This window comes from Lissotriton vulgaris, chromosome 9 (genome assembly GCF_964263255.1).
Source record: "Lissotriton vulgaris chromosome 9, aLisVul1.2, whole genome shotgun sequence".
Lineage (NCBI taxonomy): Eukaryota > Metazoa > Chordata > Amphibia > Caudata > Salamandridae > Lissotriton > Lissotriton vulgaris.
This window is the reverse complement of record NC_141697.1, coordinates 769,674,886-769,698,567: the sequence shown is the minus strand read 5'-3', so window position 1 is coordinate 769,698,567 and position 23,682 is coordinate 769,674,886. Positions and strand designations below refer to the sequence as shown.

General features: G+C 48.4%; 1 protein-coding gene across 1 annotated transcript in view; it reads right to left on the bottom strand.

Moving 5' to 3' along the window:
* Positions 1-23,682, bottom strand: part of RASGRP2 (RAS guanyl releasing protein 2) — a 362,009-nt gene that overhangs the window by 235,327 nt on the left and 103,000 nt on the right. Inside the window, exon 5 of the mRNA XM_086938498.1 lies at positions 777-908. Within this exon, the coding sequence (XP_086794624.1) occupies positions 777-908 (132 nt within the window). The remainder of the gene's footprint in view (positions 1-776; positions 909-23,682) is intronic.

Here is a 23,682-nt window from a genome sequence, read left to right as displayed (position 1 = left end):
GTGGTAGTGCCTGTCTTTGCTTTTCTCCTACAATAAGAGCAGCAAATGAAAGTTGTTGAGGAGCTAAACATGGTACTACGGGTCAACCCTGTCATGTGGTCTGGAGCAAAGAAGGGTGTGAGGTCCCTTCTCCTTTTTTAGTGCATCACCGCCCATGTCCATATGCGGCATGCAAGAGGAGCAGCATGGAAATGAAGTCAAACTACTTCCTTCAGAATAGAACCCACATGGAATGTGGTAGCGAAGCCTGCGATTCGCAAAATCACAGGGTTTGCAACCACAAAATCCCTTTTTAGGTCTTGCCTACTAGGCAGCTCATGCACCGTCTGCTGTAAGACAAATTGTGGACTTATCAAGAACATACTGAGCTTTGAAGCCTGTCCATTGCTTACCATTGGTTGACAAATATACACAAACCCCCCTAAATGAATACATAACTATGTGCACAAACATACTCAGACTTCTGGAATGCTAGGTCAATGGAACAAAGCATGCAAACTCAATGCACGGACACAGAAACAGAAGTGTAGAACTGTACAAATACATCAAGGGAATATCATATGCTCGCACTTATAGGACTGAGTGATCTCAGATACACACTCACTGCACATCTAGACACATGAATTGTAAAGCAGCTGTGCAACCAACAAGCTCCCGGTGTAGGCAACCAAAACTTGCTCTGTGTGTTAGTATGCTGTCCTGGCTTAGACCCACTGCCTCCCAGCATTTGGCACCAGCTTACCCCGGGCCCGGTTCCCCATTGACCCAGCACATACACACTCTCGATGTCGATGAGGCTGCTTTGCCTTCGGCTTCCTTCGCGGTTCAGCAGTCCTTTCAGCTCCTTGATCTGCTCTGCCAGCTCCGGGTTCAGGTCAAACTCCGCTGGGAACTGGGAGATCCAGTAACTGTTCAGGTGTTGGGCAACAAAGTATAGCATGTTAATTCAGCAGCTATTCTCCATTAGCTTCATAGCTAGCATTTTCTGCCCCAAGGACCCTGGTGCATGTTGAAAGCTCTTTCCAAAGCCTACTATAAGCAGTACCTGGGAGTCCAGCCAGAGCTCAGATTACAGCCTGTACTAGTGCAAACCTTTTGGAACAAACCTCTGCATTAAGCTTGGTGTTGTTTGACATCATTCGATATAGTTGCCAACTGTACTTTCCAAATCATTATTTTATTGCCCCTTCTGGTGATTGTTTACTTTTTGATCTGTTGCTGTGCACTAATTTCCAGGGACTGGAATGGCCATAGGTCACTAAGAGAAACCTACTAGAATGCTGAAGAGAGAACACTCCTTCTGGAACTGCATGAGATTGATAGAATCCTCAACACACCCTGGTCTGGGGCCATAACATAATGGTGGGAGGACACACTGATAGGCAATTGTATGATTGCTCCTGCTGAAAAATACTGCTACTGAGTACTGTATTAGATCCTGAATTGCTAAAAAAAAGTGAATAAGGTTCCTTGCGAACTGCCCCTACATAATATGGCATTCTAGCCAATATATTTGTTAAATTGTTCTGTAAAATGAATTCCTCTCCTCGGAAACATTTTACTGGGGAAGATCCTCCCAATTACACCCGCCTGGAGAAGGCCAGAATTGTTCTTGCAGGTAAACACTATTACAAATCCCCCTGGTGGTACCATACAGTAAGCATTGTTACAGTCCTCTAATAATACCAAACAGGAGCACCGTTACAGATCCGATCCTTTTAGCACCATCACATAATAAACTCTACGACATATCCTCCACTGGCACAAACAGTAAGAACTTTTACAGGATCTCCAAATAGCACCACAGAGTAAGCACTGCTCTAGACATAGTGAGATCAGGTAAAATAATAAATTTCGGAAATGATCATGGATGCATGTTCCTTCCACAGGTTCCTCACCGCCCTCCCACAACCCTGCTTCGGAGGATCTTTTACTTTTTGGGTAATCGCTGTATGATTATGTTAAGTCTTGACTCTGTCTTTTTGTTCTTTCCTCTGTGGATTTTTTTTTCAGTCATTCGCCTGTCCAACACCAGGTGGCTCCATTATAGTGACAGCCGTGGATTAACACTACATTATCGAAGAAAGTGACATACTGTCTCTTAAAAGGCTCCAACCCCCAGGCAAGTGACTTCAGTTCAAAATAATTTACACCCACCACAGATGGTAGGATGAAAGAGTGATGGGGATTATGCGGAAACATCAAGAAGCCCTCAAAACCAAAAGTGTTCCAGAAGGCAAATAACTTGTTCAACTAATGAAAACCTTTTCTCACAGAGTACTCAACTTTGAAGAATCCGACAGACATGATCATGACTGGAGGAGGGCTAGCGGCTCACAGAAAATTTATTTCAGACTAACAAGTTATATAGAATCACTCTGTGGAAACAAGTTTCACTCCTAGCAACATAATCAAAGCAGTTGAGCCTGGTGAACATATGAAAAGAACAGGGTTACTGCCTGACAGATATCCCACATGTTGGCTAGAGGTCGATGAGTCTGATGAGTCAATATTTAAGTATCAGAGAAATCCACAAAGCTGACTGACAATATGGTGCTCTAAGGTAGCCCCACTGATAAGCTAAACATCATCTTAAGTACAAGATGATGGAAGCCCGGCTATCAATTTTGATAAATCCCAAACTTCAAGACCACAACGGTGGGCTATAGATAATGCACCTCAGATCAAAAGATCCTGTGCACATCAATTCCTGTACCTGCCGTTGTTTGGTATTGCTGCTCGGCAGAATAATAGTTACACTTGTAGTGGAATGGAGCACCAGGATGTCCTTATCCGAATGATGATTCAAACAGTCTTTATAAATATTCCTTTTTATTTCATTTTGATCTTCTCTCATGTTTATCATTAATTCAATGAAATACATATACATAAAACATCCAGCCAGCACGTTTTGTTCAAAGTATTCCACTTGAACTTCGTCAGGGTTTCTATATATCCAATATGGAATGAATTTCCAGAATTGATACCTATTAATCAGTATGTGGCTTAACTACAGAGATAATACTCCTCCTCCTTGTAATGGAACATATGTATGCTTTATTTCCTTGGGGTTTATTTAATCCATAAGTAAAGCAGCAGGTTTTATTTACTGGTCTTTGGTACCTCAGAATGTCAAATACCGTCCTCATGCCGAAAACTGAACATTGTTATCATTTTTGGAAATTCATTCCGTATTGGATATATAGAAGCCCTGACGAAGTTCAAGTGGGATACTTTGAACGAAACGCGTTGGCTGGATGTTTTATGTATATGGATTCATATAAGGAATTAATGATAAACATGAATGAAGATCAAAAACGAAATAAAAGATAATTTTCATAAAGACTGTTTGAATGATCATTTGGATAAGGACCATCCTGGTGCACCATTCCACTACAAGTATAATTTTGATAAATCCCTTGCCTTCCCTGTTCGGAAAATGCCCTACCCGGAACAGACCAATTTGGAAGAGAGGAGCTGGAGGTAGCACCGGACACGTTCAAATACCTAGGGGTGCGAATACATAGAACGCAACAGGATATGCTGGATGGGAAGGTGCAGACCACGATCGCTTCGCTGTGTCCCAGACAGTGTTCTGGATAACGCTCCCGCTATCAGTGACAGGCCGGGTGGCGATAGCAAAAATGGTCATGCTGCCACGTGTGCTATACTATTTCACCACTTTCCCAATAGTGATCCCCCCAGAGTTTTTAGGCTATTGAATTCCATTCTGGTGGAACTAATATGGGGCACAGGGAGGCCTAGCGTTAGAGTGTGAGAGTTTCAAATACCAACCAACTCGGGTGGAATGGAGACCCCTGACTTTAAGGCCTACTGTATGGCAAGTCAGCTGCAGTGGCTTGCATACTGATTAGTGGGACACAATTTACAAGAGACTGCATTCACACCTAGCATGATCGCGCAAGGGGCCATGCACACCTTATCGTACCCTGGACGGTCTGACATAGTCACACCATCACCATTGCAGAAGTGGCACCACACTTCTGGAAACAGGCACTAAAATACACCAAACTAACAATACACTATGCAGCCAATATTCCACTACTGATACTCTCTACTCCAGCAGGAGTCATATCAGGATACCAGATGATTAATTGGGAAAGGGAGGGAGTGACCAACGTCAGAGCATTATTCAGTGAAGGTACAGTGAAGGTACTCTACTAAATCATGCCAACTTCATTCATTTACAAGGCCTCACCAACGTACTGTTTATGCTGCATGCCAGCATAACCCATCAAGTTAGGAGGGAATGGGCCCCCGAGGGAATAGAGCCACCAACTCATGAACTGGTACACCTGTTACACTTGATGGGCACAGGGAGACACTTGACAAAGTGGCTCTACATTGGCATAAGGGCACATATACCTTCACCGCTAAACACGCTGCAGACGAAATGGGATGCGGATTTAGGGGAAACGCTCACAGACAAAACATGCAAATCCCTCTTTGCCTACCCAAAAGCAGTTTTACGCAATTTATGTTTTAAATTCATCCCATACATGATTACACATGCACCTTGCACCGCACCGGTTACACAAGATGTTCCCGCAGTGACAGCAAATTGCCCGTGGTGTACAGCCAGATTGGAAAGGGGCGACCATTCGGTCCCCCCGAACGTATGGTGGAGTACCCCGATCCCCCCGGGAAGCCATCTTGGGCGGGAGGCGAGTCTCGGCTGGTATGCCCGAAGCGGCGTAGCCGGGGCGCGCCTTTTCCCGCCCTGGAGTGGGTTGTCCTAGACACTGACGCGGCCGGCCACGCCCTCGGAGGCAGGCGGAGGCGGGTTTACGCCCGCCCGAAGACGGATAAAAGGAGCAGCAAGCCAAGAAAGCATCCTCTTGTTCCTGTGCTCTGAAGCTGCACCTCCCCGCTGCACGTGAGCTCGAGACGGAACGAAGAGCCAATTTTGAGCGTTGTAATTTTGTTCTTGTTCTTTCAGATATCTTCGTTGAAGAATGCCGGGCAAGAAGGTCGGAAAGCGGGTCGGGACCGATCAGATGCTCCGCATGCTCATAAAGGAGGTAGCCGATCTGAAGAAGCAGATGGCGGTAAAGAACGGGGAGGGAGGACCGAAGCGAATCGTCGGACCAGCATTGCCGGGAGTAGTCCCTAGCGGGAGAGGCAAGAGGTCCAAGAGGGGGGCACCTGGGGGGGAGGCCCCGGTTCCCGATACACCGATAGAGGAGCCAACCCCGGTTCCAAAGGATGTCTCCCCCGTGAACGGGGAAGATATGCCTCCCGAGTTGGCGGCACAACTGGCAGCGTGGTTGGGAAAAGAGAGTGAGGGCACCACGGCTGACGACGCCAGGGCAGTAATGAGACAACTGCGGGAATCTAGAGAGGCCGCGAAGGCACCATCTTCTGTTCCCCCACAGGTTCCGGTGGGTGAGACCGCAGCGGGCACGAGTTCGGCAGCAATTACAGCACCGAGTTCAGGTAAGCGGCTACTGCCGATTGCGGGGGAGGGGTCTGTACCCTCACGAAGGGAGAAAGTGGCACAGCATGTTCCACTTGAAATTAAGGAAAAGATTTGGGCCGATAAGTATGTGAATATGTTTTCTTTGCTTACTGACCATTACGAGATGGAGCATGTGAAGGGCCAAAAAGAGCTTATGCATCCGAGTGTTTGGCGTGCAAAAATGGCCGCCTTTAAGGTCGACGAAAACATAGGTACTTGGGGCAGAGCGTTTGGAATTTTTACCTCCATTATGGGTGAGTGAAGGCCTGAGTTGTTGACGGAGTTGCCTATTTACCAGACATGTATCATGGAGTATTCTCTAGCGTACGAGGGCAATCAGTGGTTTTGTTATGACAATATTTTTCGGAAGGCTAAGGAGCACGACCCAGCTCTAACATGGGATTGTTATGACTCCATTTCTTGGCAAAAAATGGAGAATTCAGGCATGTTAAAAGTACCATTGTCGGGGAGTAACGGGGGTGAGTCTTCCCGCCAATCCTCTGGGACGCCCTTTCGGACGGGGGCAGGTAACGAGCACCACTCGAAGTCGAGTGGCAACACAGGTAAAAGGGGGATTTGTTGGAATTTTAACAGGGGAAAATGTACGAGGCCCCAGGGGTCATGCAAGTTTAGACATGAATGTGGGGGGTGTGGACAGTCTTCCCATCCTGAGACCATGTGCAGAGCCAAAACGGGTGATAACGGTGGTAGGGGAAGATACAAACAGGTCTAAAATAGTCCGAGGGGCGCCTTTACCTACCCCGATTGATACCATGGCAATGATTCCTTGGCTCAACGAATACCCGGATCATGTCTCCGCTGGGGTGTTGCGAGACGGGTTTTCATATGGTTTCCGCATTCCAGCGGGGGATTTTCGGGGTGAAGCAAGTTGTAAGAACCAACTGTCGGTCCTGCAGCATACGGCGGTGGTACAGGTAAAGATTGAGAAAGAGGTGACTCGAGGGCGTGTTGCCGGTCCATTCGATTTTCCACCGGTTGCTAACTTTGTTTGTTCCCCATTAGGGGTGGTCCCCAAGAAGGACCCGGGTGAGTTTAGGCTAATACATAACTTGTCAGCCCCACGAGGTCTTTCCGTGAATGATGCGATAGACCCGGAAGTGTGTTCGGTGCGGTACGCATCTTTCGATGAGGCCGTCGCCATGTTGAATCGCCTGGGGCCCGGGGCGCTGATGGCAAAATCAGACATCGAGTCAGCGTTCCGGTTGCTCCCGGTACACCCAGACGATCAGCGTCTTCTTGGTTTCATGTTTCAGGGTCGCTATTACATGGATAGATGTATGCCAATGGGTTGCTCTATATCTTGTGCTTATTTTGAAAAGTTCAGCTGTTTTCTACAATGGGTATTCACGAGAAAGACGGGTTTTCACCATGTTATGCATTATCTCGATGACTTTCTGTTCCTGGGGGCAGCCGGAGATCCTGAATGTGGACAGGCTTTAAAGGAATTTTGTGTTCTAATGAATCATTTTGGTGTGCCATGGCACCAGGTAAGACTGTGGGTCCCTCGACTTCACTCGAGTTTCTGGGGATCGAGCTCGACTCGGTAGAAGGTTGTTTTCGGTTACCCAAAGAAAAAGTGTTACAATTCAGGGCATCACTTGAAACTTGTATTCGAGAGTCTAAGGTAAACCTGCATCAATTACAACAAACGGTGGGCCAGTTGAATTTTGCCCTCAGAGTAATACCAATGGCCCGCCCCTTTTCCCGCTCGATCGCACAAGCCATGGTCGGCCTTAAGGAGGGACATCACCGCACGAGGCTCTCGGCAGAGATTCGCCAGGACATGCGCATTTGGTTGGCATTCCTGGCGGATTTCAATGGTCGAATTGTCTGGAACAAGCCGGCGGTGTCCTCCGAGGAGCTGGGGCTGTGGACAGATTCGGCGGGGAGTATGGGTTTTGGCGCCATATTCGGTACGCAATGGTCGGCTCAGAAATGGCCGTCATGGTGGCACGAGTGCGGGCTGACGAGTAACATTGCCTTCCTCGAGCTCTTCCCTATTTTGGTGGCCCTGAAAACATGGCCTGAGGGGTTCCGAGATCACTCTGTGGTATTCTGGTCTGATAACATGACCGTGGTTGAGTGTATCAATAGTCAGGCAGCACGTTGTAAATGGATTCTGAGACTGCTTAAAGAAATTGTATTGTTGTGCATGCAGTTGAATGTGCTCTTTAGGGCGCGACATGTCCCGGGGGTGCTGAACCAAGCGGCTGATGCGCTTTCTCGTTTCCGTATGCAGGCCTTCTGGGGTTTTCTGCCCACAGCGGACCCGGTGGCGGCACCCTTTCCCGAAGCTCTCTGGTCTCTCGGTGCCCCGAACTACAAAACCTCGTGGGAGAGAGTTTAGCACCCAGGACAAGGAAGGCATATGAAGGGGCGTTTCGTTCCTATTGGTCCTTTTTGAGTTCAGCTAGGTGGGAGCTCTGGGGCCAGGAAGAGCTTGTCGTAAAATTTTTGCTGTCTTTACATCAGGCAGGCAAATCAGTAGCTACGGCCCAGAGGCATCGGGCCGCCATTTCCTTTATGGCAAGGGCTCATGGGATCCAGGACCCGACAGCGTCTTTCGTAGTACAGAAAGCGCTACGTGGGTGGCAATGCCTGGAGGGTCGCAGAGTAGATGAGAGACACCCGATAGGTCTGGAGAGATTGGCCCTGTTATTTTCCGTACTCCCTGCGACATGTTCATCCCAGTATGAAACAGTGTTATTCCGAGCCGCTTTTGCGCTAGCATTCCATGGGGCTATGCGGGTAAGCGAACTGGTGGCGAAGAACAAGCAGGATACGGTAGGGGGACTGTGCCGTGAGCACATCCAGGTTAAGGGGGAGACGATGACTGTCTCGTTTGTCAGATCCAAGACCGATCAGGGTGCGATTGGGGACTGCATAGTCATACATAGGATTCCCGGGTCTCCCATGTGCCCTGTTGTTTGCGTAGAGGAATATTTGGCGCAGAGGGTGGCATCATGGGGGGGGACCTTGTTGAGACACGCTGACGCCACCCCACTGACGAGGTTTCAGTTCCAGCGGGTGCTTGCGATGTCAATTTCTGCCGCGGGCTTGAACCCCGGCGAGTTCGGGACCCATTCCTTTCGGATAGGGGCTGCTACTGAGGCTACAGCCAGGGGTCTGAGTGTGGAAAAAACTAAAACGTTTGGGGCGTTGGTCCTCAAATTGTTACAAAAGGTATGTGGGGTTGCACATGTTGTGAAGCTGTAATGATGTACTCACGCTTCTTGTTTTTGTTTGGTTTACAGTTTCGCAAGCTTACGAGGCGGGGCGGACTGTGCAGTCGACCCGACACCTGGGAACCAGCGGTCAGACATCACCGGCTGTGGAAAGAGAGGTGTGGGTCGTGGGCCACTCATACGTGAGGCGTGCCGCGGACGTATTCAAAGCAGGTGACATGATTCACATGGCTGGGGAATACGGGTACAGGGTGACCTTCTACGGAAGGGGCGGGCTCTGTATTGACCAGTTTCAATCCTTTTTCGAGGGTTTGTTAGGGCGGACAAGGTCACCGCCGTCTGTAATCATAGTCCATCTTGGGGGCAACGATTTGGTGGCCACTGGTAGACGACTTCTTCTCGAGGCAATACTTTCCACAGTAAGTTGGTTGGCGAGAAGAGTTCCAGGGTGCACAATTGCATGGTCCCATATGATTCCACGAAAAGTGTGGCGGGGGGCGAATTCGGTTTCTGCTGTGAATCACTCAGTGAAGAAAGTAAATAATAAATTGGGTAGATTGTTTCGTTCAAGTACACTGCATTCTATTCCGCATGGTTGTATCAAGGGGGACAGTATGTACCTGGGAGATGGGGTCCACTTGTCCCGGGTGGGGAATGAGTTACTCATAGGAGACCTCATAGCTTGGCTAAAGAGTTTTAAACATGACCTCTAGGCAGGAGTTGTGGGGGGTCCGGATAGCCGGTCAACTATCCGGCCTGTGGCGGTAAGGTCATGATCGGTGAGCAGTAATTGGAAGATCCCTATGGGGGGGCGTCACCCATTACGGATGGGAGCGCTCGGGGGAGGTGGCCATTGGCCCCTCAACGGGGAGGCGGTCCCTTCTAAGGATGGGCCGCCGAAAGGAAAGGAAAGGCGGTCAAGGCCCCTTCCTGGATAGGAGGGGCTACGGGCCCCTCCTGGGGAATTTCCCGGGGCCAGGACACCTGCGACGGCAGATGTGGTAAGTTGTGTGGGGTGGGGAGGGGGTTTACGCTACCTTCTAGACACCTCACACGAGTCCTCGGACGACCTTTAAATGGCGACGAGTTCATTGGGGCCCCCGTCAAGTCAAGGGAAATTGGTAGATGCACTTGAGGTACGCCTCTGTGCGGTCGCCCCTCCCAAGTGGGGGGGGTATTTCTGGTTAGGGATCTGACACCGGTTACGACCTTGCCGTTGGCCCTTAAAAGTTAGGATGTACAATTTCAAGTTAAATGTTTTGTAGGATGTTAGTTCGGCTAGGAGAACCTTTGTATTAGAAATATGTTAAGGTTAGCCAAACATCGTAATGTGGAAATGAAATTGTACATAATATGAAACTGTTATTTTAATGTTTTGATTTTGTTTCATATTTTAATAAATACGGCCGGGAGGGTCACTCCCTCCCGCCTTCCAAAAGTTCAGAACCGTTTCCGGTTTCCCATCCTTGGGGATTGTGTTGAGAGGGGGTGGCGGGTATCTCAGCCATATGGAAAGGGGCGACCATTCGGTCCCCCCGAACGTATGGTGGAGTACCCCGATCCCCCCGGGAAGCCATCTTGGGCGGGAGGCGAGTCTCGGCTGGTATGCCCGAAGCGGCGTAGCCGGGGCGCGCCTTTTCCCGCCCTGGAGTGGGTTGTCCTAGACACTGACGCGGCCGGCCACGCCCTCGGAGGCAGGCGGAGGCGGGTTTACGCCCGCCCGAAGACGGATAAAAGGAGCAGCAAGCCAAGAAAGCATCCTCTTGTTCCTGTGCTCTGAAGCTGCACCTCCCCGCTGCACGTGAGCTCAAGACGGAACGAAGAGCCAATTTTGACCCACCCACCAGCCCCTGAGGACAGCTAGTTGTTTTAAATAAAGTTTGATGTGGTAACTCTATTTCTTGCAGGTTGTGATGATTGTCGTGATATTTTGAGTATGCAATAAAGAATGGTCATTTTCAGTATGTTTTTCAAATAAAGTAATTCTGCACTAGTGTTGATCAGTAATCATACTTGTAATAGTTATGGTTGTTTTGTAATTTAGTGATTTTAGGTAAATTGTCGTATTTATTTTGGTCGGGCGGTAAGGTCATGATCGGTGAGCAGTAATTGGAAGATCCCTATGGGGGGGCGTCACCCATTACGGATGGGAGCGCTCGGGGGAGGTGGCCATTGGCCCCTCAACGGGGAGGCGGTCCCTTCTAAGGATGGGCCGCCGAAAGGAAAGGAAAGGCGGTCAAGGCCCCTTCCTGGATAGGAGGGGCTACGGGCCCCTCCTGGGGAATTTCCCGGGGCCAGGACACCTGCGACGGCAGATGTGGTAAGTTGTGTGGGGTGGGGAGGGGGTTTACGCTACCTTCTAGACACCTCACACGAGTCCTCGGACGACCTTTAAATGGCGACGAGTTCATTGGGGCCCCCGTCAAGTCAAGGGAAATTGGTAGATGCACTTGAGGTACGCCTCTGTGCGGTCGCCCCTCCTAAGTGGGGGGGGTATTTCTGGTTAGGGATCTGACACCGGTTACGACCTTGCCGTTGGCCCTTAAAAGTTAGGATGTACAATTTCAAGTTAAATGTTTTGTAGGATGTTAGTTCGGCTAGGAGAACCTTTGTATTAGAAATATGTTAAGGTTAGCCAAACATCGTAATGTGGAAATGAAATTGTACATAATATGAAACTGTTATTTTAATGTTTTGATTTTGTTTCATATTTTAATAAATACGGCCGGGAGGGTCACTCCCTCCCGCCTTCCAAAAGTTCAGAACCGTTTCCGGTTTCCCATCCTTGGGGATTGTGTTGAGAGGGGGTGGCGGGTATCTCAGCCATAGCCGATTTCACCCATATGGTGTGGGCTTCTCCTGTTCTGGCACTTATACTCGCAAAGCGTCTCATAACGAGATGATGGAAATCAGCACCACCACCATCACTAACTACCTGGAGGTAGGAAGTAGAACACGGGGTCTAGCTGAAAGCGGGCGATACGTACGGAAGAAAAACGAGGGTTATGAAAAATACCCATTTATTGGAGGCCTTCAAAGCCCTGGATAGGGAAGAACCCTGCAGGAATGTGGTCGATGCACACTTAGTAACACCAGATAATTAGACAAGCTCCAGAACATGCATACAGCTGGGAAGTGTTAAGGTTGCAAGTTGCTCTTTCCCCTTTAAGAGCAACTTGTTACTTGCGCATTTATCCTTGAATACATCTCGAGCGTGTCCCCGCGCTCTGTTATTGTTTAAGTGCCCTCACGCTGTCATGTCTTCGTCGTTATTGCCTTCGACTGTTATCTAGGCCGTTACGACGAAGACGCTGCAGCTGTCGGTTGTGGGCTTCATGTATCTGAACCTGTTCTTCACAAATAAACACTTACATCCTTAAGTGCAAAGTTTCCTGTGCATTGTTTCAACTTCACAGGAAGACTGGCAGGGATAAGTTGTAGAGCAGGCGGAGACAGGATACAGATAGAACAACCTGACCACCTTACAACAATCCAATATTTTAAGTGAATGTGTGCATGAAGCGTACAATCAACACCAAGATAGGAAGAATCTGTCCACGACCTGCTGCACAATTATTTGAGAGAGACGTTGCACCATTAGTTAACTCTTAGGGGAGGTGGATTTTCGAATGATAAGGGTGTTAGTAAGAAGGAGGCATCACAGCAGTCAATGACCCTGGGACATGTACTAAGATCTACTCTTAAATTGCAAAGCTGATATCTGTAATATGTTCGCTTTCGTACGTTAACACAAGTACAATGTACACAGTACCAAAGTGTTCCACACAGTACTTCAATATTATGCATCTTTGCATGACGTCTTATGTATGACTTATGCTGGCCTTGCAAAAAACTCAATAACATTTGTTACAAAAAAAAGTACAAGATAATGGAACTGCTTTTCTGTTTTCTTAAGCCATAAAGACTGAAAAAGGTAGGAAGATCCATTGTATTTTTAGTGAAAATGAACTTCGAGAAAACACTTCCAGGAGAAGAGGTGAACCCTCAGAACTAGCTTAAAAGGTAGAAGGACATGTATATGTGGGCTTTAGTGACGGTGCTTTAGGTGCCCACACTTCAAGCAGGTGTAGTGATGTAGTGGCAAAAAGGAACATTGTTTTCATGGTCAATAATACACGAGAGCATGGGTTTAAAGAGGACCTCATCAAAAAGGGATGACATAGTAAAGCTCACAAAAAGGTGCAATACTAGATGCTGGAGAGTATAAGCTCCAAACCATTCCGGAATCTAGTCACAGTAGGTGCACTGAAATATATCCTCTGCTCAAGGGGACACAGATATACAGAGATGGCAACAGGGTTTTCACGGTTCACACATTCGAGACTAACGAAAAGGCAGTCTGGCCAGCTTTCATAATTTTGGACCTCTGAGGGAATGGTTCTAAAAATCACAGATCATCAATGCCAGAAGGGAATATTACATTGCAGCAAAAAAAAACGGATATCTTAGTACTTGTTTTGAGATGGCTTAACATTAGAAATAATAGACGCTGTCCTCTTCTTGGATCTTTGCTGTATTACATCTATGGAAGGTATTGCAGGTATAGTGGTAGCCAGCACCCCTGGCGCCAACACCACAGATAACATCTTCCACGTCAGACGCAGTGCCAAACCCAGAGGCGAACCATGTTCCATGCTCAAAGAGGTACAGACATACAGTGGCGCCTAGCAGGCACAGAGCCTGGTAGCACAGGATTCACTCTCAGTTATGGCTCAATACCAAGTCTGCCTAGTTTTGAATCAACCTCATGAATTTTTTCTTCCATCATCTTCTACTTCTTTTCTCTTTATCTCGACCTTTGGCCCTGCTCTCAGGCAGGTCGCTCCCCACGCTGCTGTATTGCTTTGGTTGTACTTGTCTTCTTTGCATTGCTGCTGTATTGCTTTTGGTTGTACTGCCTTGTTTTGCATTGCCTTATTTCCTTTTTCTCCCTCCTGCATTGCCTAATTTCCTTTTTTCTCCCTCCTGATAATCTTCTGTGTCTTGTTTTGCCTTCTGTTCCCCCCGCCGTCCTTCACTCGTTTTTTCCCGCCGCTGCGTCTCTGCGGACGGCCCCCCTTCTTGTCCATTCGCCGCCCCGCCTCCCAGCTGCTCCTCCCTCTCCCAACACCGTATACGAAGGCGCGCCTAAGGCAAGCCCGTCTCCGCCCGTCCGCTCCTGGACCGCGCCCAGTGCCAGACCCCCTGGCCCCCAAGAACGCTACGATGCCCGCCTTCGCTACGATACCAGCACCCTCCGCGCACTCAACGCCGGCCGAGCAAACACCTACTTCCTGGCTGCCCCGAAACGCATCCAAGGACCCTTCTCCTGCCGGAACTGCAGCTTCACCAGCACCTGACCCGCCAATCTACCCACCAGGAAAGAACCCAACTACCTCGGATGCATTCTTCTCAACACCCTCTCCGCCCGCAAACATGCTGTTGAACTCTGGGACCTACTCGACTCAACCTCCCCAGACGTCGCCTTCCTGACGGAGACTATGCTGAACCCCTCCTCGGCACCCAACACCGCCATAGCCATCCCGGAAGGCTACAAGATCATCCGCAGGGACCGCACCAAAGGAGTAGAAGGAGGAATCGCCATCGTCCACAGGAACACTCTCAGAGTCTCGACCAACACCGATGACACCCTCAGCACCGCCGAACACCTGCACTTCCAGATCCACACCGACCCCAACACCACCCTCAGAGGAACCCTCATCTACATACCCCCTGGACCCCGTCCACAGTTCAGCGACTCCACTGCCGACTTCGACAGCTAACAAGCACTCACCTCCACGGACTACATCCTCCTAGGGGACCTGAACTTCCAGAACAACAACAACACCAACTCCACCACCCTGACCGCCAACCTCGCCAACCTCGGACTCAGAAAACTCGTCACAACACCCACCCACTCTGCCAGCCACACGCTTGACCCATCTTCTCCACAAGCCCCCACGTCGCCTTCAACCACACCACCGAACTCCACTGGACCGACCATCGCTGCATCCACTTCACCTTTCGGAAACCCATCAAGCACCACAGCACCCAACAAATGCCTCGCCGCTGCTGGAGCAAAGTCACTGAAAACCAGCTAAACACCACCCTCGCCCAGAGCCCACCTGCCGATCCCAGCGACCCTGACTCAGCCGCCCACAACCTCAGACAGTGGATCGACGACTGCACCAACACACTCGCCCCGCTCAAGAAACCCTCCAAAAGCTACTCCAGCAAAAAAGCCAGCTGGTTCCCTGAAGACCTCCAGGCCTCCAAGCAAACCTGCCGAAAGCTAGAGAAGAACTGGCACCATGAAGGAAAAGCGGACAGCTACGCAGCCCACAAGGACGCCACCCTGTAGACCCCATCACCTCATCAGATCCTCCAAAAGGACCTCCTTCAAAGACCGCCTAGACAACAATGCACACAACAGCAAAGAGCTCTTCAACATTGTGAAGGAACTCTCCAACCCCAGTTCCAACACCAATGACATCCCACCCTCGCAAGACCTGTGCGACTCGCCGGCCACCTTCTACCATCGCAAGATCGCAGACATCCACGACAGCTTCTACGCCACGACTGCCCCGACAACCACTGAGACCTCCGCCCCCACGACCACCATCCGCACCAACCACCTGCTCTCCTGGACCAACATAAACGACGATGACGACACCATCAAGATCATGAACACCCTCCACTCCAGTTCTCTGTCAGAACCATGCCCGCACCACATCTTCAACAAAGCCAGCACATCCATTGCATCCCATCTCCGGAAGGACATCAATTTTTCCTTCGAGACAGCAACCTTCTCGGAGAGCTGGAAGCACGCCGAGATCAACGCCTTACTCAAGAAACCCAAGGTGAACCCCAATGATCTCAAGAACTTCCGGCCCATCTCCCTACTCCCGTTCCTGGTGAAGGTCATTGAGAAAACATCAACAAACAACTGACTCACTACCTCGAGGAAAACAGCATCCTGGACCCGTCCCAGTCCGGGTTCCGCAGCAACCACAGCACCCAAACCGCCCTCATTGCCCCCACTGATGACATCAGGACCCTGCTAGACAACGGATAAACCGCGGCCCTCATCCTCCTGGACCTGTCAGATGCCTTCGACACGGTCAGCCACCGCACACCACGCAAATGCCCAAAGAAAAGGCCCTGGACTGGACCACCTCCTTCCTCTCCGGCATAACTCAGAGCGTAAGCCTCCCCCTCCTTCCACTCCGAAGTCACGAGAACATCTGTGGCGTTTCCCACGGCTCATCGCTCAGCCCAATGCTGTTTTACGTCTACATAGCACCACTCTCCCACGTCGCCCAACTGCACAACCTCAACATCATCTTCTACGCTGATGACACCCAGCTGATCCTCTCCCTCACCAAGGACCCCCACACTGCCAAAGCAAACCTCCACGAAGAAATGAAGGCCATCACCGATTGGATGAGGAACAGCCGGCTGAAGCTGAACTCAGACAAGACGGAGATCCTCATTCTCGGATCCACCCACTCAGCCTGGGATGACTCCTGGTGGACGACTGCACTGGGAACAGCTCCAACACTCACCGATCACGCACGCAACCTAGGGGTCATCCTTGACTCCACCCTCTCCACGACTAACCAGGTCAACGCTGTCTATTCCTCCTGCTTCAACACCCTCCGCAAGATCTACAAGTGGATCCCCACCAAAAGGAGAACGGTCACCCAGGCACTCGTCAGCAGCTTGTTGGACTACGGAAACACCCTCTACACTGGAGCCTCAGCCAAACTCCTGAAACGACTGCAACGCATCCAGAATTCCTCTGCACGCCTGATCCTCAACATCCCTCGCCGCAGCCACACCACACCCCACCTGAGATAGACCTACACTGGCTCCCCGCCAACAAGAGGATAACCTTCAAGCTCCTCGCCCATGCACACAAGCACTCCACAACTCCAGACCAGCGCACCTCAACAGACGACTCAGCTTCTACGCCCCCACCCGCCAGCTAAGCTCCTCCGACCTCGCCCTCACCACAGTCCCCCGCATCCGACAAGCGACCTCCGGCAGCAGATCGTTCTCCCACCTCGTCGCCAAGACCTGGAACACTGGACCTGGAACACCCTCCCCATCCACCTACAGCAGACCCAAGACCTACTGACCTTCAGAAGAATCCACAAGACCTGGCTTTTTGAGCCTTGAGACCCTCACGGGTGAGTAGTGCACTTTATAAATGCTATGATTGATTGATTGATCAATCTTGCAGTTTTTTCATTCCTACATTTTCTCTTTGTCATTTTCTCCTATATTTCTCGCCCTCCTTCTTTCTTGCTTTACTGCCTTTGTCCCTCTTGCTTTGGATCCAAATCTGATGAATAACAAGCTTTGGTCCGCAAAAATGAGTACCACAGCCCACCATCTGAAACCACAGCACAAATTAAGCACTGGCTGAACAATCAACAAATTCAAACAACTACTTAAACAGAACAGAGTGTTTTTTTTAGAAAGCTGGTACAAAATTATTTCACTAAGATTAAAAACCAATAAGCTTAGAATAGCCGGGTGAAATGCTGGTGGCTGGTAAAAAACACTGAATCGACAGGCAGTCGTGGGACCACGCCAAGCAAATCAAAAAAACTAAAAAACAAGAACAGACTGAGAATAGCCTTAGGTAGCTTAGAGCAAAACTGAGGATGCCTGACAATTTGTGAACGCCAAAAACATTTCTGTATTCTGTAATTTTGCTGCATTTGAAAGGTTATCACTGTATCCCTTGTTTTCAGAGGTTGAAAGATTAAAGTACCTCAAAAATACATCTTGTTAAAATAAGGTGACAATTGTGGCTCTGGAAACCCCAAGTGTGCTGCCCAAAGGGTGCACTATGCACTGATATTAGTATATATTGGTGAGCTGTCGATGAGGATCAGTCTGCACTGAAGGGCTAGTAGTAAACAATCCATATTACATGCTAATAGACGGTTTTGCACATCTGGCAGACACAAGCTAGTGCAGGTCCGCTCCATGATAGACTGGGACAAATCAACCTATGCAAATCAGTCTTGGCCTCCCCCAAAAGACTTAACATGGCTCGAACCGAAAATCTGCATCACTTCTGAAAGGGGGGATCACAAGCAACCCCGGGAGCATTTTGCCCTACTTGGACCTCACAGATGCGGAACAGCGTAAGTTCCAATAGCTCTGCGTTCCCTGGATCTCTGCCTATATGTACCAGTGCCGCGTAGGACAATTCACTCTCTAAAAGGTGATTGATAGAAATCCTTGCAATAGTATGAACCACTTTAAATCCCTCCGAGCCCCTTCCGAAATTGCACTCCAGTTTTATCCGGTCAGTACCTTGACTGACAGATACCAACCATGTGCTAATTAGTCTTCGGATGTCCCAAAACAGGCATCCAGGCGTAATCATGAGGACTCTTCTGAAAAGGTGGTGATGCAGTGTTTCTGTCATTTATATGTGTTTAATGAACAGTTAATCTGTAACCTCTATTATCGCTGTTCACATGATTTACACATGATTTTTTCCTTATCTCACGTAAGATTTCATACACTATTCTGTGTTGTCTCATATTTAGGTTTGGTGAATAGAATAAAGCACATGTTTTTGATTGACTTTACTTGGCACATGGACATCTTAACATTAACCGTGAGTAGGCTTAGGTGCCTTACTCCATTTGAAATGAACACTGCATTTCTACTTGTTGTGCATAAAGCCTTTTCTGTTTCAGGCAGCAGAGTCATCAAGTTCTCATTTAAAAATGATATTGCTAGATTGTTTGTTAGCTTTAAGTATGAAGGTCGTAGAGTAGCAATTTAGTTTGGAGGATGATTTTCAGCACCTGCATGAGAGGAAAACCTGATGGGATGAATACACTCCTTTGTGAGATATTGCGAAGGTCGCAGTAATGGAAGAAGATGGCATTGTATGATCTGTGCTAAGGAGGCCAACAGGAAGTACAGGAGGAGTACTGGATTGTGATTGGTTCCTGCCTGATGGGAATCTGAATATTATATAACTTGGATGGAACTCATGTTTTAACTGTGTAAAGCTTGCTAATTAGAACCCTTGCCCCAACCACCGTGGAAGTCATGTTCCTTCTCTTCAGACCAATGCCTTTTATTTTCCTGCTCTTACATTTACTCTTGAGAGCAAGCACGTTCATTCTCATCAGAACCTTTTTTTTGGTTCATCTTTCAATACTATATTTGCTGACACCTGCTGCTTCTTAATTTTCCCGACCTGCCCACAACTTAGCTTCTTTTATGGGAACAAGACTATGCTTTGGTGTGCATGTTTGCCTTTAATAACAAAGTACCTGCAGTAAGTAATTAGAATTATTTACATCATATTCATGTAAGCTATGTTCAAGTGAATTTTGATTTATGTGTAATTGATCTAATTGGAGCCTTACACTTGCTAATAAACCTTTACGGTTTGCAAACTCACTCTTCTCTGTTGTTACTATGGGACAAAATGTACTTGACAGCCATCGCAATGTTATTGTATTTGTGATTTTAACATCAACCCGAGATAAAGGTTTCCCAGTGGCGGCTCCGCCACTATGGTGCATTAGCCCCCCCCCAGCCAGCATTTTGAAATTTTTGAAAAATAAAACGATCAAAAGGGTTTAAAACCTGTTTTATTTAGCTTGTTTCAAGGCTTGGGGGGAGGGGCAAGGGTGGTACCAGGCTGGAGGTGGAGTGTTGGGCACTGCCTTCACTGCACATGTGGGTTTGGCAGGACGTCTCAGGCCATCCAAACCCACATGCGCAGTGAAGTTCTCTCCAACCCCAGAGAGAGCAGACACAGACTCCCAGTCTGTCCTGGAGCCCAAATCATCGGCACTCAGGTCAATCCTGAAGCTGCTCTCATTCAGGGGAGCAGCTTCAGGATCGGCCACAAGCAGGCTGGGAGACTGTGCCTGTCTGCAGTAAAGAGGAGCGGAAGAGCACCACGGGATGCTGGAGGACAACAGGTACGTTTTTAATTTTTTTTTCATATTTGTCTCGTAGTCCCCTGTCCCCCCTATCCATGACCCCTCCCCTGCCCGCCCTTTTTCCCCAATACGTACCGCTGAGGAGTAGACATAGCTGATTCTCAGGTTTGCACCAAGTTTGTGCAGTGCAAATACCATCCTTATTTATCCACTGTCAAGGAAAAACAAGTAATCCAATGCATTTTGCCCTTAGTCGGCCTTGTAGTGGAGGTGGTACCTCAACTCGTATGGCACAGCGAGCTCCAGACCCAGGACTGGTCATACAGTGCCACTAAAGGTAACTTGCTCAGACAGCAAATGTGATGGAATCAATGCATTTCATAATCTGAATCACTCATAGTACAATAGACACATTTCATTCAATCATATTTTTAGCTTGTCTGTATACTTACAGATCAACAAAATACAAATTCAAAGAGACAGTTCAGTCTGAACTATTGTGGCAGGTTTGGGGTAGGATCAACATTGATTTTTCATAAGGTTGGGACCAATACATGTAATTTTCAGACTCAAGCAATAAAGAGGAATGGAACACTTTCCAGAGTAACTGTCAGTGGTTTAAATGAATTCAGCTATTACTGTACATCACTTTTCGGTATTTAGGGTCAAAACACACATAACATACTGAAGTACTTTCTAGGGCATGAAAAGCGCCACTAGGCAGAAGGAGAACTTTTCTGCATCTACCTTTATTTTATTACAGGAGGACGCCGGTGTCGTGTACATTCCTGTAAATCTGGGGTCAGGAGATAAGTACTTTGGAGACAGCTGATCAACCATTAAAATGACTGTATTGATCCAGGAGGAATCCCAATAGCTCATGAGAGGATGGTATATCATAACACCTGTTGCTGCCAAAGAAAACCAAACTCTTCAAAACAGTATAGAGCTGTAAACCCAAAAAAGTGGGCAAAAGTATGCCATCATCAGAAGTGTTGGAAGCGACCCCCTGTTAGCATCACAGAACTAAGTGGTTAATTTGACACATCTTCTCTGGGAGGTATGTGGATAATCATATGAATGCTGGCCTCCTGAAAAGGCTAGAATCATGGGTCTCCTGCCTTTGCATATTTGCCTGAACTATTTAAGTGATTCAGAAAAGGGGGTGGTGATGAACAGAGTGTCTGAATTAAGCAGACCACTCTTACCCAGTCCAAAGATCAGGGCTTGATCCATCACCGTTTTTTAGCTCACTGCACCATCCCAGCTCAGAACCTGGCTATATGCAAATTAGTCTGTCCCTGGCCCAGTGCATCATGGGAACAGGGCAGACCAAACTACCAAGCCAATTCTTATACTGGGAAGGAAACAAGCTACCGGGGACCGGTTTCTGGCATTTCAGCCGTCTTCGGCCCGGCTTGCTTGAATCCTGATGGTGCAATGAGCAAGGGACTCACATCTGAGTATACCCTTCCACGCTTATGGTGGACAAAAACGATTCAGAAAAGGGGGTGGTGATGAACAGAGTGTCTGAATTAAGCAGACCACTCTTACCCAGTCCAAAGATCAGGGCTTGATCCATCACCGTTTTTTAGCTCACTGCACCATCCCAGCTCAGAACCTGGCTATATGCAAATTAGTCTGTCCCTGGCCCAGTGCATCATGGGAACAGGGCAGACCAGTGAGATAAATAACGGTGATGGATCAAGCCCTGATCTTTGGACTGGGTAAGAGTGGTCTGCTTAATTCAGACACTCTGTTCATCACCACCCCCTTTTCTGAATCGTTTTTGGCCACTATAGGTGTGGCAGGGTATACTCAGACATGAGTCCCTTTCTCACTGCTCCATCAGGATTCAAGCAAGCCGGGCCGAAGACGGCTGAAATGCCAGAAACCGGTCCCCGGTAGCTTGTCTCCTTTCTGGTGAAGAATTGGCTTGGTAGTTTAGTCTGCCCTGTTCCCATGATGCACTGGGCCAGGGACAGACTGATTTGCATATAGCCAGGTTCTGAGCTGGGATGGTGCAGTGAGATAAATAACGGTGATGGATCAAGCCCTGATCTTTGGACTGGGTAAGAGTGTTCTGCTTAATTCAGACACTCTGTTCATCACCACCCCCTTTTCTGAATCGTTTTTGGCCACTCTAGGTGTGGCAGGGTATACTCAGACAGGAGTCCCTTTCTCACTGCTCCATCAGGATTCAAGCAAGCCGGGCCGAAGACGGCTGAAATGCCAGAAACCGGTCCCCGGTAGCTTGTCTCCTTTCTGGTGAAGAATTGGCTTGGTAGTTTAGTCTGCCCTGTTCCCATGATGCACTGGGCCAGGGACAGACTGATTTGCATATAGCCAGGTTCTGAGCTGGGATGGTGCAGTGAGATAAATAACGGTGATGGATCAAGCCCTGATCTTTGGACTGGGTAAGAGTGGTCTGCTTAATTCAGACACTCTGTTCATCACCACCCCCTTTTCTGAATCGTTTTTGGCCACTATAGGTGTGGCAGGGTATACTCAGACATGAGTCCCTTTCTCACTGCTCCATCAGGATTCAAGCAAGCCGGGCCGAAGACGGCTGAAATGCCAGAAACCGGTCCCCGGTAGCTTGTCTCCTTTCTGGTGAAGAATTGGCTTGGTAGTTTAGTCTGCCCTGTTCCCATGATGCACTGGGCCAGGGACAGACTGATTTGCATATGGCCAGGTTCTGAGCTGGGATGGTGCAGTGAGATAAATAACGGTGATGGATCAAGCCCTGATCTTTGGACTGGGTAAGAGTGGTCTGCTTAATTCAGACACTCTGTTCATCACCACCCCCTTTTCTGAATCGTTTTTGGCCACTATAGGTGTGGCAGGGTATACTCAGACATGAGTCCCTTCTCACTGCTCCATCAGGATTCAAGCAAGCCGGGCCGAAGACGGCTGAAATGCCAGAAACCGGTCCCCGGTAGCTTGTCTCCTTTCTGGTGAAGAATTGGCTTGGTAGTTTAGTCTGCCCTGTTCCCATGAGGCACTGGGCCAGGGACAGACTGATTTGCATATAGCCAGGTTCTGTGCTGGGATGGTGCAGTGAGATAAATAACGGTGATGGATTAAGCCCTGATCTTTGGACTGGGTAAGAGTGGTCTGCTTAATTCAGACACTCTGTTCATCACCACCCCCTTTTCTGAATCGTTTTTGGCCACTATAGGTGTGGCAGGGTATACTCAGACATGAGTCCCTTTCTCACTGCTCCATCAGGATTCAAGCAAGCCGGGCCGAAGACGGCTGAAATGCCAGAAACCGGTCCCCGGTAGCTTGTCTCCTTTCTGGTGAAGAATTGGCTTGGTAGTTTAGTCTGCCCTGTTCCCATGATGCACTGGGCCAGGGACAGACTGATTTGCATATAGCCAGGTTCTGAGCTGGGATGGTGCAGTGAGATAAATAACGGTGATGGATCAAGCCCTGATCTTTGGACTGGGTAAGAGTGGTCTGCTTAATTCAGACACTCTGTTCATCACCACCCCCTTTTCTGAATTGAATTATTTAAGTGCCAGGATTGAGAAGTGCTGCCGCATAGACTTCCATGTGGGGTAGCGAGAGATAGCCCTGGCTAGTAAATCCTCCTCCTCTTATGCCCTTTGGTACTCGTCTTATGCCCTTTGCTACCCCTAGTCTCAGGGGTCATGAAAGTAAAGGCAGCAACAGAAGGTAGATAGGACTCCTAGAGTCATGTTTCCTTTCTGTAGTTTATATTATTTGCCTTTTACACAACCCCAAAGCAGTAAATAGAAGGCTATTTATTTATACAGATTTACAATGCGCATGGTTACCAAAGGTATAGATGTGCTTTGCAGAATGTATATGTAATGCAAGGTCTTACGTAAAGGCATTAACAAATTGGAGTAAGGAAGCGGAGGAGGCAGCATGGTTAGATAGAAGAAAGTTGAGGAGGATATTGAACGCAGGGGAGGGTGGGACCCAGAGGGTGGAGAGGGTGGGGGAGGAAGTATTTATTTATTCATATGCCATTTATATTTACATTAATTATACATTTAGTGAACAATAGATGTGGAATATGTAGACAAACGAG